The following is a 13,179-nucleotide window of genomic DNA, read 5'->3' on the forward strand; positions in this document are numbered from 1 at the left end:
TTTAACTTAATATCATGTAGCAGATAAATTATAAATACACATTGAAGTGTTACATCTTAAAAGTATTGAACATGCTTGGCAACATGTCCTGAAATAAAAGTGGGAGCCCATATTTGGACCACTTCCTCCAGTAATAATAATTGTATGACTGATATCGACGATGTTCCGGTGGTGGAATCCTAAATCATGGCCCTCTGCTCGCTGATTCCCCTTTCAATTTACTAATTGAATAAAAAAAAGTCCGCATGGGCGTCGACCAAACGAAGCTCCGCCCTTTTGCTCGTCTACACCCACTACATTGAATAACGCAGGCAGCAACGCATGCCGTGGCTGCGCGTCACCCAAATCTCCCTTCTTCTCAGTGATACTTAAACTGCATCCGGAAACGCATGTCTCTTGCATCCCTCGCGACCTATACGATTTTTCGTTGCCGCTTCAACCCCGACACTACACCCTTTCCGAACACGAAGGACTATTCTCGATCGCCGGAATCATCGCGAGTCATTACGAAGAAATTGTTCACTTTTGAACTTGAAGAATATTGTTTGAGCAACATTCGCCGGTTCTGTCTCGATTTTGCAATTTTTCAAATTGGAAGAATCTGAGCATTGGTATCGTTGCGAATCACAGTGCAGAAATCGTGATCTTCCGGTTTCCAGTTTCGCGATCTTCAAAATTTGGGAAGATCGTCTTCGAACACTGGAACGTATTACGCCAAAAAATTTGATACCCTTTGGATTCGAAGAGTATACTTGGAGGAAGATTCGACCCAAATTAGGAGGGTTGACACGTTGAATTTCATGAATACTATTTAGGACAGATTTGATAAGTCCAGTCCAATTTTGCACTGACAGAAGAATTAGTTTTAACGGTTGTTACTGTCCTGTGTGGTGACGAAGAAGTTACTTCCTCTTAAATTCGAAGAAGATTTACGATTACGGGATCGGGTCGAAGGATTCATTTAGTTTGTGGTGAATGTGACAAGTTACAGTTTATTTCGTAGAAAATTGAATAGTCCTATTGGGGTGACTGGTGGATTGTTTTGTGAAAGATCGTGGTGAAGGGGCTGCAATGCTGGGGGGTTACGAGACGCAACCGGATTATTATCCGCAGTGGCATCAACCCTACAATTATGTTACACAGTTACCATATGGTAAGCGATATTCGATGATTCTCCCAAGTTTAATCAGAGCTTGCTTTTTCTTGCGTTGCTTTCTGCTGAAACGACCTCCTAAGTTATACGATTTATTCGAAAATGTGACAATTTTGCACGAAACTATAAACCATGTTTGAAAATTAAGTTACTATTTCGTTTACGATTCTTGAGAATTTAACAGTGGCTACATTAACAAAAATATCCTTGAACAAGTCTTTAAAGTACAAAAGGAACGAATATTTTTAAAGTGGCGAAAAAGCACTTAACCACTTAAACTCGTCGACCCGTCGCTTCTCACGACAAAAACCGTATTAGATGTAAATTCTCTAAAGTATATGCTACACTGTTAAGTTGTAGCTTCTCATATTACATTCAAGCCTTACCTAATATAAATTGTCGTTAGCAATAAATATTAAAAATTTTGAAATACTGACATAACTCTGTGAAATTATCGATGTAGTCATGCATTCATTCAGAATTACTTCATCGCTAAAAAATGTCTATGTTCATTCAAGCTTCTAGAAAAAGTTGCCACAATGAACGACGTTGAACAGTTTGTCTTCGCAACAACTCGCCGAGTTAAAATTTATTTAAGAATTTGTATACTGCAGCGACATCGAATCGCGGAATATGAAATGTAAAGCGACCATTTCTGTATGCAGGTCCACTGAACGTTCCCGACGCGGACAGCCAATCAACGTACTGGGGTGCGGATTCTGGGATCTCCGGGGGTAGTTCCGGCGCAGGAAGTCCCACCGCCTCTACGCCACCCTTGATCGAAGAAATTGGTGTCCAAGAGACCAGTTACTCCCCCTTGCAACAATACCCTCACCCCTCGATCAACCAACACTACTCCAATCTAATGTATCCACCTCAGCAAGAGCTTCCTCACCACCTGCACCACCATCATCATCATCATCAGCAACAACAGCAACAAGCCCACAGAAGAGACAGCAATTATTCTACGATCACCTCGATGAATCAGGTCGACGTTTCTCTTCAGCAACATCTGAGGCAAGGAACGAGGGAAGGTGGTGTAGTGATCAGACCCAAAAGGAGGAACACGGCCAACAAGAAAGAACGAAGACGAACGCAAAGTATAAACAACGCGTTTGCCGATCTCAGAGATTGCATACCAAACGTCCCCGCTGACACGAAATTGTCGAAGATTAAGACGTTGAGGCTGGCAGCTTCGTACATCGGATATCTTATGGCGGTGCTGGAGAGCGACGAAGGAGAGGAGCCGCAGACTTTTCGAGCAGAAATTTTGTCGAATGGGAGGAGGAACAAAACGGCTCAAGCAAGTCAGGTTGGTGATTATTTAAATAAATTGTTCAGAAATATGACAAGTGTCTAGTAACGTAGGCTTCCTTTGAATAAGAACAAATATGTGAACGAAAATGTTTCCTCAGCTTTACAGTTCTCTTCGAAAATTTCGTGGAGTGACATTTATAACATAAATATAAGGCTTTGTGAACTTTTCTAAATCTCTCCCGGAACACTTTCGTAAGCGTCGCCATCGAATAAACATCGCCCTTTTTAATTGAGGCTCGTTCTTCGTCGCTTAAGAACTCGACCTTAAACTCGTCATCGTACCACGAAGTTGTTAAAGAAGGAGGGGAACGGAGAAAAGAAAAATCTCTTGTCCCGTTCGCGTGCTGTTGAATTCTCCATTTGTCGCCGTCGTGTTGTGACACAAAAACGTTTTTTATCGACGTTGTAACGGATATTAATCTGACTGCGACACGTGGAGTTGAGAAATTGGAAAACAAGAATAAATCTGGAGAAAAGACTTTCCAATAGTCAAACTGTCAAAAATAATACTGTTTAAAAATTTATTATTTATTATTCTATTCTCCAAAATTCCATCTTAATGCCTCTGTTCAGCAGAGTCGAGCAAAAATTTAATGTGTAAAAGAGGAAAGAATTCTTGTAAAACGATAACGGAAATGGATCGTGGTTGGATCGCCAGGTATCATGTCATATTTGACTTTTGGGGAGACGTGTAACCATCGGACCCGGTAGTTTGTGGTTTTCTCTATTTTCTCGCCACCCACGGTGGATTTTTTCCCTTCCGAGGTCATGGACCTCCTAATCCAATTTCTTAGATCTTCACCGAATGCTTCGAATTCTAAACTTTACGTCGACGTTTACTACTTTTTCTTCTATTCCATTAACCGCTCAGATAATAACTGTAACGACTATTTACACCGCAATATTTTTAGTGTAAAAGGTTTAAAGGAAAAATCTGTATGTTCTGATATGTAAATTATTCTTCGTTACACTATGGTGCTGAAATGTGAATTAATAATAATTAGAAATTATTGTTTTTGGTTACAGAACGAGTCGTGTTTGCACGCAACGTCGAGTCTGGGTTCCGAGGAATCGTCGAAGAGCAAAGGAAGAACCGGATGGCCGCAGCATATGTGGGCCTTCGAATTGAAGCAGGAATCGCCAACCAACCAGATTCAATAAAATCACCAACTTCTATTTATATCCTCAACTTCTGTTCAAGTATAGTTATCGAAAATCAAACGAACCAAAATTCGAAACAGTATTTTAGATTCTTCTCGACCAAACACTTTCACCACGATTCGTTTTTGTTTCTGAATATTTTATTAGAAATTCATACGTAGGCGTTATGGAAAAATGGAGCGCGACTACACTGACACAGTAGATGTAAAAAAGAAAAATGATAAGTGATCGTTTTGTAAATACGCGTTTATGAGTGTACGTTACATATGTAAATAGAAGTGTCTTGTTTCTTAGTTTATAATTAATATTAATTAGTCTTCTGCATTCTCTTCGCATTCCTATCCATCACCAAATACCATCGATCACGGTGAGTAAACATTTAACTTTCGTTAACTTACATTTTCGCTTTGCAACAACTTAAATTCTAAACTTCTTCGTTTATAAAATTTGTATAGTAAGAAGAAATAAAAATAAAAGTGCGGAAGACTAATTAGAGCGTAGAACGTATATCGGTAAACCTATGACAAATTAGGTGTATAATTGTGTAATTTTAGGTAACTCTTAGGACCACACATTTAATTATTTTAGTGCAATATTAAATTTGCTATTACTGAATCACTCGATTATAATTCATTCCATTGTAATTTCCCGAGGAAACATTTTGTAAATTTAAAATCGATAATATTCACTTTCCGTTCTACCCGTTACAATTTGTTTTTTATTATCAAAACATTCGACTGGCTTTACTTACAAACTTTCAAATAAAGCGAGTGACGTACAAAAAGTCACTAGCAATAAACGGAGTGTCGTAACTTAAACTCTAAAAGTTTTCTTTTACCCATCTCCAAAATTTATGTTATTTAAAATAAAATATTCGTTCCTAAAAATTTAAGATTAAAAAAAAGCGGATGATTTTTATTCTTTGGAACAAAGAGCGAGTCATTTTCACGGCAGAGCATGCAAACATTTTAACTGCGCAGATTTCCTTTTTTTTTATCCCTCAAGGTCCCCAGGTTTTCCCATTACGTGGGAAACGTGTTTTCTTCAGCAACATGCTGAGAAAGCATTGTTCAACGGCGACGGTTTCGGATTTCCTGAATATCCTGGCGCCGGTACTTGATCTTTTAATCCTCGCGTCTCCCTGATACGTCCATCGAAAGAGAAGAAGCTACTTTTGCCTTTCATACAACGATATCGAAACTATTTAACACGCTCTTGCTTGCTATAAACTTTGTTTAAAATATTCAGGCATAATCTCTGGAAGAAATTCGTTGATGTCGATGAAAAATAACATTTTATTTAATTTTCTATTCGAGATCGTTTTTATCAAGGTTTGAACAACGGACACGTAGCAATCTTCGAAGTGTCATTTATGTCGTCACAGTTATCCTCTTCATCATCACTTTGCCGAGTGTAAAATAAACAATTACTCGTTCGACGATCGATCGAGAATCGAGACTAAATATTTGCGGTACCCTTCGAAGACATCTCTATCCACGATGTTTCCATTGTTTAATCGATTCGATAATTTCACGCTGACGACATTCCAGTCTGTTTATTGCAAATTAACAATCGTATCTCTCGCTTAATAGAATGCATGCTCCATTTTGTGTTTATAACTGATTATATACTTATCGCATAAAATGATTACGACGAATATTTAAAGTCAGATCAAAAATTTTTTTATCAGAAAATAAATTGTATTCTTTTAAACACATGATGGAACATTAGCTAACAAGTTCAGCTACAATTCTGTTATGCTCAAATATCTACATCAAACTTATTTGACCCTAATTTGTAACAAATATGTTCATACATGAGCGATAAAACAAATAAATATCATCGAAACACTTCGAAATGATCGAGGAAGTTGACTGAAGTGTTTGTACAAAAGTAAGACGTAGAATACATTTCCTGAGTTTAGCAACGAGTGTCTATGTATGTGGCTATAATATAGTGCCACTTGACGTACATTCCAATAAACAAACAGTCATCAATCGGTCTGCTAATGTCGGCCTTCGGCTTTACCGTCGCTGCAGTAAGACCTCTACGCAAAGTGGTAATAATTTTTGCATAAATAACACGTTATAAAAATTCACACGAATATGAATAACATGGCACTCAAAGCGTTGGATTCTATCGCGCATATTACATTTCCAAGTCGTACGATAGTTGAGGATTAACTCCACAAAATGTACAGTTTTTTTTCATGGTATTAAAGAATTTAAAAAAGAGAAGGAAGATGAGGCACGTGCTACCCTGCTAGAAGGTGTTAAGACACGAGAAGGTGAATCGGTACCGCTTTGTAAACTCTTTGCTTGACGAAGCCCAGAACACCTCCAAACCCCAAATCGACGATATAAACACTCCTCGGCACCTAAGGAACTCGGTTATTCTCGGTAGCTGCGATGAGATCGTTGCTTCCTTGTCAAAATGTTACCTACCAGCGTTGCAAAAGCCTTTGAAATCAGAGATGTCTTCGGAACATTACTACGTACAAAAATTCTTCCATGTCGAATGGAGACAAATTGTTCTTCGTATTTACGTTTCTATGCTTTCTGGTAGTAAAATCTGTAGCTGTGCGATCGAGGGAGATAAAAAAGAGAATAAGGGGTCGAGGGAAATAGAAATTGATGAAGTATTCCAATGTGGCAGACACGAGTTCGATCGATCACTGCCTTGAACGCAGATCAAGATTAACAGTAAATACTTGATTAGTTGGAACACTGTCATTGCTACCGTGCCATTTGGTCATTTTGGAAGTACAGTCAATTTCGAACTTGCAGCCACATCAGATTGAAATCTTGACTACGGACGCTTATATCGTCGCTCGAGGTATTCCTTAACAGAAGGGACATTATCTGATCTTTCTACATGTGGTTCGCAATTAGTCATTAAAGAAATTAATGCGATTAAAGAATTCTCGATTGTACAAAATTTAATTCGTCAATTAGTGATAACACCTGTGGCAGTCGGTGCGTTAAACGCGTGCTTCCTAAGCATTGCTTGTTCTTAAATTTCTTTCTCTGTCTGGTAAAGTCAAGCAAGAACGCAAAATGAAGAAAAAGACTTCTTTACGTGGGAATATTTTCAGGACATTCGAGGGAACAGCATGTACGTACATATGTGTAAAGAAAGAAAAAGTATGAAGCAAACGTTTGTTTGCTTTGACAAGTATCGAAGGTCCACGTACGAGAAGTCCAAGTACAGAGCAATAACTCGGCCACTTGGGTTGCTCATGAAAAACTGTGTCCCTTCTCTTGCATGTGTCGCTCTGCCTTCCTTAATTGGTCCAACAGCGATACTCTTCTTCGACAATCAAAGAACAGACTCTGCCTGAACAACAACAACAAATTTTCATGATTATCCAGTTCGAACTTATTTCGTGCTCTTAGTACTTAATAATTGTAACGATACTTGACTTTTAAAGTATATAGCGCTAAGTAATTAAATTCGTACGGTTGTAAGGAAATATACCGTACTATGCGTGGAACGCCACAAATCTCCCTTCAAATTGTTTATCCTTCGAAACTACTGCGCTTTGGTAAACAATACTGTTCTCTGAGATGGTTCACGTCTTCTAGTCGAATTTAGTATCCCGCAAATAGTCAACGGAAACACTTGTTGCGACGTGAACGCTTTTCGCATTGAATAATCGATGTTGCCTTTTATGCAATCAAATTTCTTATCCTTCGTTAACATTTGTACAGAATTTCCTGAAAATAAAAGTAAGAAGGATCCAGTATATCTAAGGATCTATACGTAAGGATCTAGGGATATAGAACTATACTTCTCGATATAACGTACATTAGTACATGCGCTGACATTTACGATACAGATTCTTTTTAATTGACGTCACTTCGAATACGGATTAAACGATACGCGTCGTTCGACGGTCAACCAATAAATGCTATATCGGCGAGCAGAGTTGACCTTTTATAGGTCGAGATTCAGTACGCCATGATCTCGTCGATCCCGAAATTGAATTGGTTAATTGACAAGCTTAATCGAGAACAGATTGTCCCGACGGAACCCCCCTGAGTTTCAGCGAATAGGAAACTGAGGGTGCTTCATTGAATCTCGCTTTCGGCTCCAATCTTATTTTCGTTTAAAGTTGAACGTCGCGAGTCATTCCACGAATATTCGTCTCTCTTTTAGATTCCGCCAAATCACCGATTCACAATTAGCAGCTTAAAAAAGTTCGTATTCGATCATTGGGGTATTATGTTTCACGCCCTTTAGATAAAAAATAACACGAAAGAGTAAGCGAATGAAAAGTAAAACAAACTTCTATAAACTTGGATAATGATAAGATGCTAGCTGTATTTCATAAACGTTTTGTCCCAATTGTGTTTTAAAATTCCGTAAAGCCACGATGTTATATCAAGGCATTATTTGAAAGAAGGTATAAAAAGTTCGAAATGACGACGATTAAAAAAATGTATTTTAACAACGAGAGCGAGAAAGAAGAAAATAAGAAAAACAAAGGGAAACGTGAAACAAATAGTGGTGAAATTCCTGCAAATCCCGGTCGAGTCAATGAATCCGAACTGTAGGAACGTTTCCGGCTTGCAGGGGTGGTAGGAGTGGTTTGCAGGACGCATTCTTCGACTCATTAGGTATGGAAGAGCGCGAATCACGGTTGAAATTGAGACGAATCGCTTCGTGAGCCGTCAAGATTGTTCCCTGCGGGGTTGGGTGTTTGCGTTCCAATGAAATCGAACGCTCGAAAGGGAGAAAAATGGTCGCGGGCAAAGCGACAAACAGAGACAACGATAGAAACGCGAACGTAAGCAACCCCCGAAGAAGGGTAGCCCTTGCAACCCTATAAAACCTGAGCTTCGCGACCGTATCGACATCATTCGGCGACAAGTTCCGTGATACGGTGCATTTCAGCGAAAGATGCTCGATTCGATCGTAATCTCGCCTAATCGCGCCACCTTCGTGTGCGCCCTGCTTTGCTTCTTCTGCGTGGTGTCATCCACTTCCGGCGAATACGGTACGTCTGTTTCGTGAAATTCATTCATAATAGTGGATTCCGCTTGTGAAGGTTTCTATTCTTCCGTGAAACTTTTTCTCGTATAACGACGAAGAAAATTTTCTGAACAGAGGGTAGAGAATCGCCGAGCAGCGTGAGCAACGAGAGGACAGCGGGCAACGAGTTTGGCTCGTGTACCGATGGCAAGTGCATAAAACGCACCACACAGGATATCAGCAGCGGCATGTGGTTCGGGCCGCGATTGGGACGACGACGAAGAGCCGACAGGAAGTTGGAAACGAGTCCGGATCTTGAGGCTCTCGCGAACTTTCTCGATGGTTCTCGTTGGACCGTCATCACGATTCCAGGTATTTTTCTCGGACAGTTAAATATTTATTTTCTTCGTCATTTCGATGTGTTTAGTCTCGATCGTGTTTTCCGTGAAACCGTGGCTCAAAATGGCGCCGAATAAAATTCTTACGGATTATTTTTTATCGACTGTTCAATGGATGGAAATACATGTTTAAAATGTTGTAACAGGAGGAGAGAAGAGACAACCGACTCAATTCACCCCTCGCTTGGGAAGAGAATCGGGAGAAGACTTCTTCTCGTATGGTTTTCCAAAGGATCAAGATGAACTATACGCCGAAGAGCAAATGCTTCCTCCCCTTTTCGCACCCCGTTTAGGACGTCGAGTACCGTGGACACCTTCCCCTAGACTGGGACGTCAATTACACATGCTCGAAAAATCTAGACAGTATCCCGAAGATTCGCGCTTTTGAGACTGGTTCGACTGGCTGCAAGAAAGAAAGATAGATAAAATACATAGTGTAATTAAGAGAAAATAAAGGACTTGTATTTATTTGTATTATAAAAAAACGACGATATTGTTACCTCTTGTTAATTTTCCTTTAAAAAAATACCACATTAGTACTTTCTCCACTGCTTTCACAATATAATATCATTTTTTATCACTTCCATCGATACATGTGTATTATGTTTAAATTATACCGACTGTGAAAACAACGAACAGATATTTATTTCCCGTGAACGTGATGCTATGGAATTACGAAGAAAAGACGAAGAGAAAAAATATCGAAGGAGAGCGGTATATGATGTAATTAAAAGAAATACAAATACGTAGGTGGCGAACGGGCGTTATTCCTGTCCCGTGGTTACTCGAGCAAAGAGAGGCAGAAGATTAAATTGTATCTGCTGGCAATGTTTCGAAGCTTTATGGTTACGAGCGGAGTTCCACGTTGCCACATGGCCCACGGTAGTTCCGGTCGAGGAATTACAAGCGTAGTTACCCTCCCCTCTCGACCTCCTCTTTCCGTCTTTATACTAAAAAAAGAAATTCAACCCCATTACGTTGCACTCGGATCTACTTCATGAAATATCGAATCGTGTTTTCCACACGATTTTCACTGGCGTGCAAATTGTAATTATGATCTTATTGCAGGGAATTAAAGAAATCGACACGATTTTTTGTTTTGCAGTCCGTTTTTTTGTCCTTTTTTTTCTTTTGTTTATTTTATACATTCACAAACGTTACAACCTTACTATTCATACAGGATTCGGAGATCGTTCACGCGACACCTTTCACCACATTTTACACCCTTAATTCGCGTACGTCCCTAGGCAAATATACTACATCTACAATATGTAACTTATATTATATATATGTATATATAATATATATATCTATATTTTTTTTTTCATTTTGCTTTCACCGTGTACACACGCACGCACACATACACGTACACATACGCAACTGTTTCTCACGCATATCCTTTCATTTTCCTATTATTCATTATACATATATTGCTCGTTACGCTAATGTATGTATATCGTATTTACATGGTCGAAGTTTGCTCGACATCGTTTTTTTTTTTAAATCGTGTATTATGCAAAAAAGATCGTCGTACGTTCAGATCAGTAAGAAACCGCTATCTATCGTTCTCTAAGTGCTCGTCTAAATCTGAAAAAATACATCGGTATATATTCTTCGTTCTAGCGAAAAAGACCGGATTTAATCGCCTCTTTTTATCGAAAAGATTTGGCGAGTGTTTCTCAATGTTCAAATATTTAACACTAAAGCAACCAAAACTCCTAAAAAAATTCACTTCGTACTTCTTATTTCGACGTTTTAAAATTGCAAAAATCGTACATTAAATTATAAAAAGTATTAAGCTGTTTTTATATCAAAATGTATGTCGAGTTTTATGAAGATAAAAAAATTTATATGCGAGTTCAATTTCCTAATCTAAACGCTATGTTTACATCGTTAAACGTTGGTTGTTTCAGTGTTAAGAATTCTCACGCCGAACCTATTTCACGTTACTCGATAAACGTAACTCTTCGCTGAGACTAAATACGTTTGTATTGTAAATAATTTACGAGTTGGCTTCCTCGTTATGAAGTAATACAGCTATGATAGTCTTTGAACGTTTTCCTGGAGATTTTTCGTCAGTTCAGGGTTATGAGGCTTACAGAAGAATTTCTTTGACAATCGATACACAGTGGTTTATCGTTATCTTCTGGGCTAACAATTTTCAATGAAAATTATTGAAAATATTTCAATTTCTCTACGTACTGTGTGTTTGAGCATAGTATTCGCTATTAACTGTATTCGTGATATTTTTAACGCGTTAATTGCCACCGTGAAAATGGACGTATGTAGTACGACATATTATCGAAAAATTACAATAATTTACTAAACATATGATTATTTCATTTTTCAGTTTGATATCTCGCGTTCGTAGTATAATATAAAATCGTGGCGACTATCGCTGACGACACCCAGGGCAATCAACGCGTTAATAATCTACCGATAATTTTAACAAAGTAATATAATTTAGGTCCTTTTGATTTTTTAATGCTATTTAGGAATTCATGCAACGTTTTCCTCGTTTGAAACCACTGTGCGATGGGAAGATTGATCGCTCGAGTGAAAAAATTGCTCGAAATCGGTCTTTTTTCAGTCAGGCACGTTTTCATTAATCCGGAGCAGAATTAGAAGAACCGAAGAACGAACTGGCGAGCGTCGAAGACAAAAAGATCGCGCGAACGAAAATCTATCTTTTCTCCTGCAACCCGAGAAGCTTTTATTTTCACCAATAAAAAAGAGCAAATTTTCCTTCGACTATTTGCATCGCAACAATTGCTGTCGTATTCATAAATTTGATACGTGACTTTTTCCCAAAATCCCGCCAGTCGATCCTTTCATCTTTCAACTTGCAATTTTCATGGCATTTGGCTAATTCTGTTCTATGTATCTATAAGTGAGACGCGCGCCAAAATCGATTTAAACACGAGATCGTTATAATAACGAAAGATAAATTCTCGTTAATAATAAATAATCGCAATATTTTCTTTTCGTGTTTGTAAAAAATAGGAACAATATAGTCTATGCGTTAAAGAAGAGTAATCTTAAATCTCCTGAATATTGTTCCGTGCCAAATAACCCACGGTATTGAACAGAACATTCTTCTACGTTCGAATAAATACGACGGATCAAAAGATATTTTAGCATCGAAATTATTATAAACTTTGTTCTGCGATACTTTAATGAGAAGTACAATCTAATGTATAATAAATAAAATGCAACATATCCTTTTTAGAAAATTTCGAAATTTTATCAAGTTAGAAATCAAAGAATTTCTGACGGACAACGTACACGAAACTAGTATGGAGTAAAATTTATATAGGAATCATTTTTTTTATTTTCATATTTTTTAATCTCGTTTTATTGACAACCCCCCACCCATATGAGTGTACGTTTAGCGTAAGCCTTAAGTGTAAAATTAATATTTTATTAGCAAAATACATATATATAGAATATATATATAGAATATATATGTATGTATGTATATAAGTAACAGTATCAGAATTTGCAATACGTGCTATCTTTCTTTTTCTTCCCTTTATAACAGGGTGTTGGCTTGGTGACCGTGGTTTCAAGGACTTCCAGTAAAAATTATTTACATTTAGGTTATAGAATAGTCGTTTGTGGAGAAATGTACTAAGATGAATTGAAATAGTTCGTTCTCTTTCGAATCAGTTTGTGGGAAATTATGTAATGGACATTGAACAATTTGAAAAGGTTACACTGAAAATAAAATATGTTATTTTTGAATAATTTAATAATTAACATTTTTTTCGCTTATTTAACTTATTAGGTTTTTACAGAGGCGAGAACAAAACTTTTCACTCCATCCTTGTAGATAATTTTTAACCCCTTATCGTACCATTTCATTATTGTTTATTGTTACTGTTTTTATTAAGTTTTGTGGGAGTCAATTATATTTTGAACTCCACGATGAGATCAATGCATTTCATTGTTCACTGGAAGCAGGATTTTTATGATAACTTAATATTTATGTTAACAACACTAACGCAATGTGTCATCTCCTATTGAGGTAATTCATTAAATAAGGAACAGTTTTTATCTTCCTTATTTTTTCGCTAACAAATTAAACTACCCCTTTTATTTTTATATCACATTTCATAGTACAGTGGTTTTGAACACAAAAATGTAGCTTCTCAACAAAGCCTATTTAAACAATTA

General features: G+C 37.6%; 2 protein-coding genes across 2 annotated transcripts; both read left to right on the top strand.

Annotated features, from left to right (window-relative positions):
• Positions 1-336: 336 nt before the first annotated feature.
• Positions 337-4,449, top strand: Hand (heart- and neural crest derivatives-expressed protein). Its single transcript, XM_003703211.3, has 3 exons — positions 337-1,153; positions 1,819-2,465; positions 3,497-4,449. Exons 1-3 carry the CDS (start codon positions 1,072-1,074, stop codon positions 3,629-3,631), a joined length of 864 nt encoding a protein of 287 aa, XP_003703259.1. The 5' UTR covers positions 337-1,071; the 3' UTR covers positions 3,632-4,449.
• A 133-nt stretch (positions 4,450-4,582) lies between these two features.
• Pban (pheromone biosynthesis-activating neuropeptide) lies at positions 4,583-11,865 on the top strand. The gene is made up of 3 exons (XM_003703310.3): positions 4,583-8,630; positions 8,741-8,977; positions 9,150-11,865. Exons 1-3 carry the CDS (start codon positions 8,534-8,536, stop codon positions 9,389-9,391), a joined length of 576 nt encoding a protein of 191 aa, XP_003703358.1. The 5' UTR covers positions 4,583-8,533; the 3' UTR covers positions 9,392-11,865.
• Positions 11,866-13,179: the final 1,314 nt, after the last annotated feature.

The sequence above is a fragment of the Megachile rotundata genome, chromosome 5, assembly GCF_050947335.1.
Source record: "Megachile rotundata isolate GNS110a chromosome 5, iyMegRotu1, whole genome shotgun sequence".
Classification (NCBI taxonomy): Eukaryota; Metazoa; Arthropoda; class Insecta; order Hymenoptera; family Megachilidae; genus Megachile; species Megachile rotundata.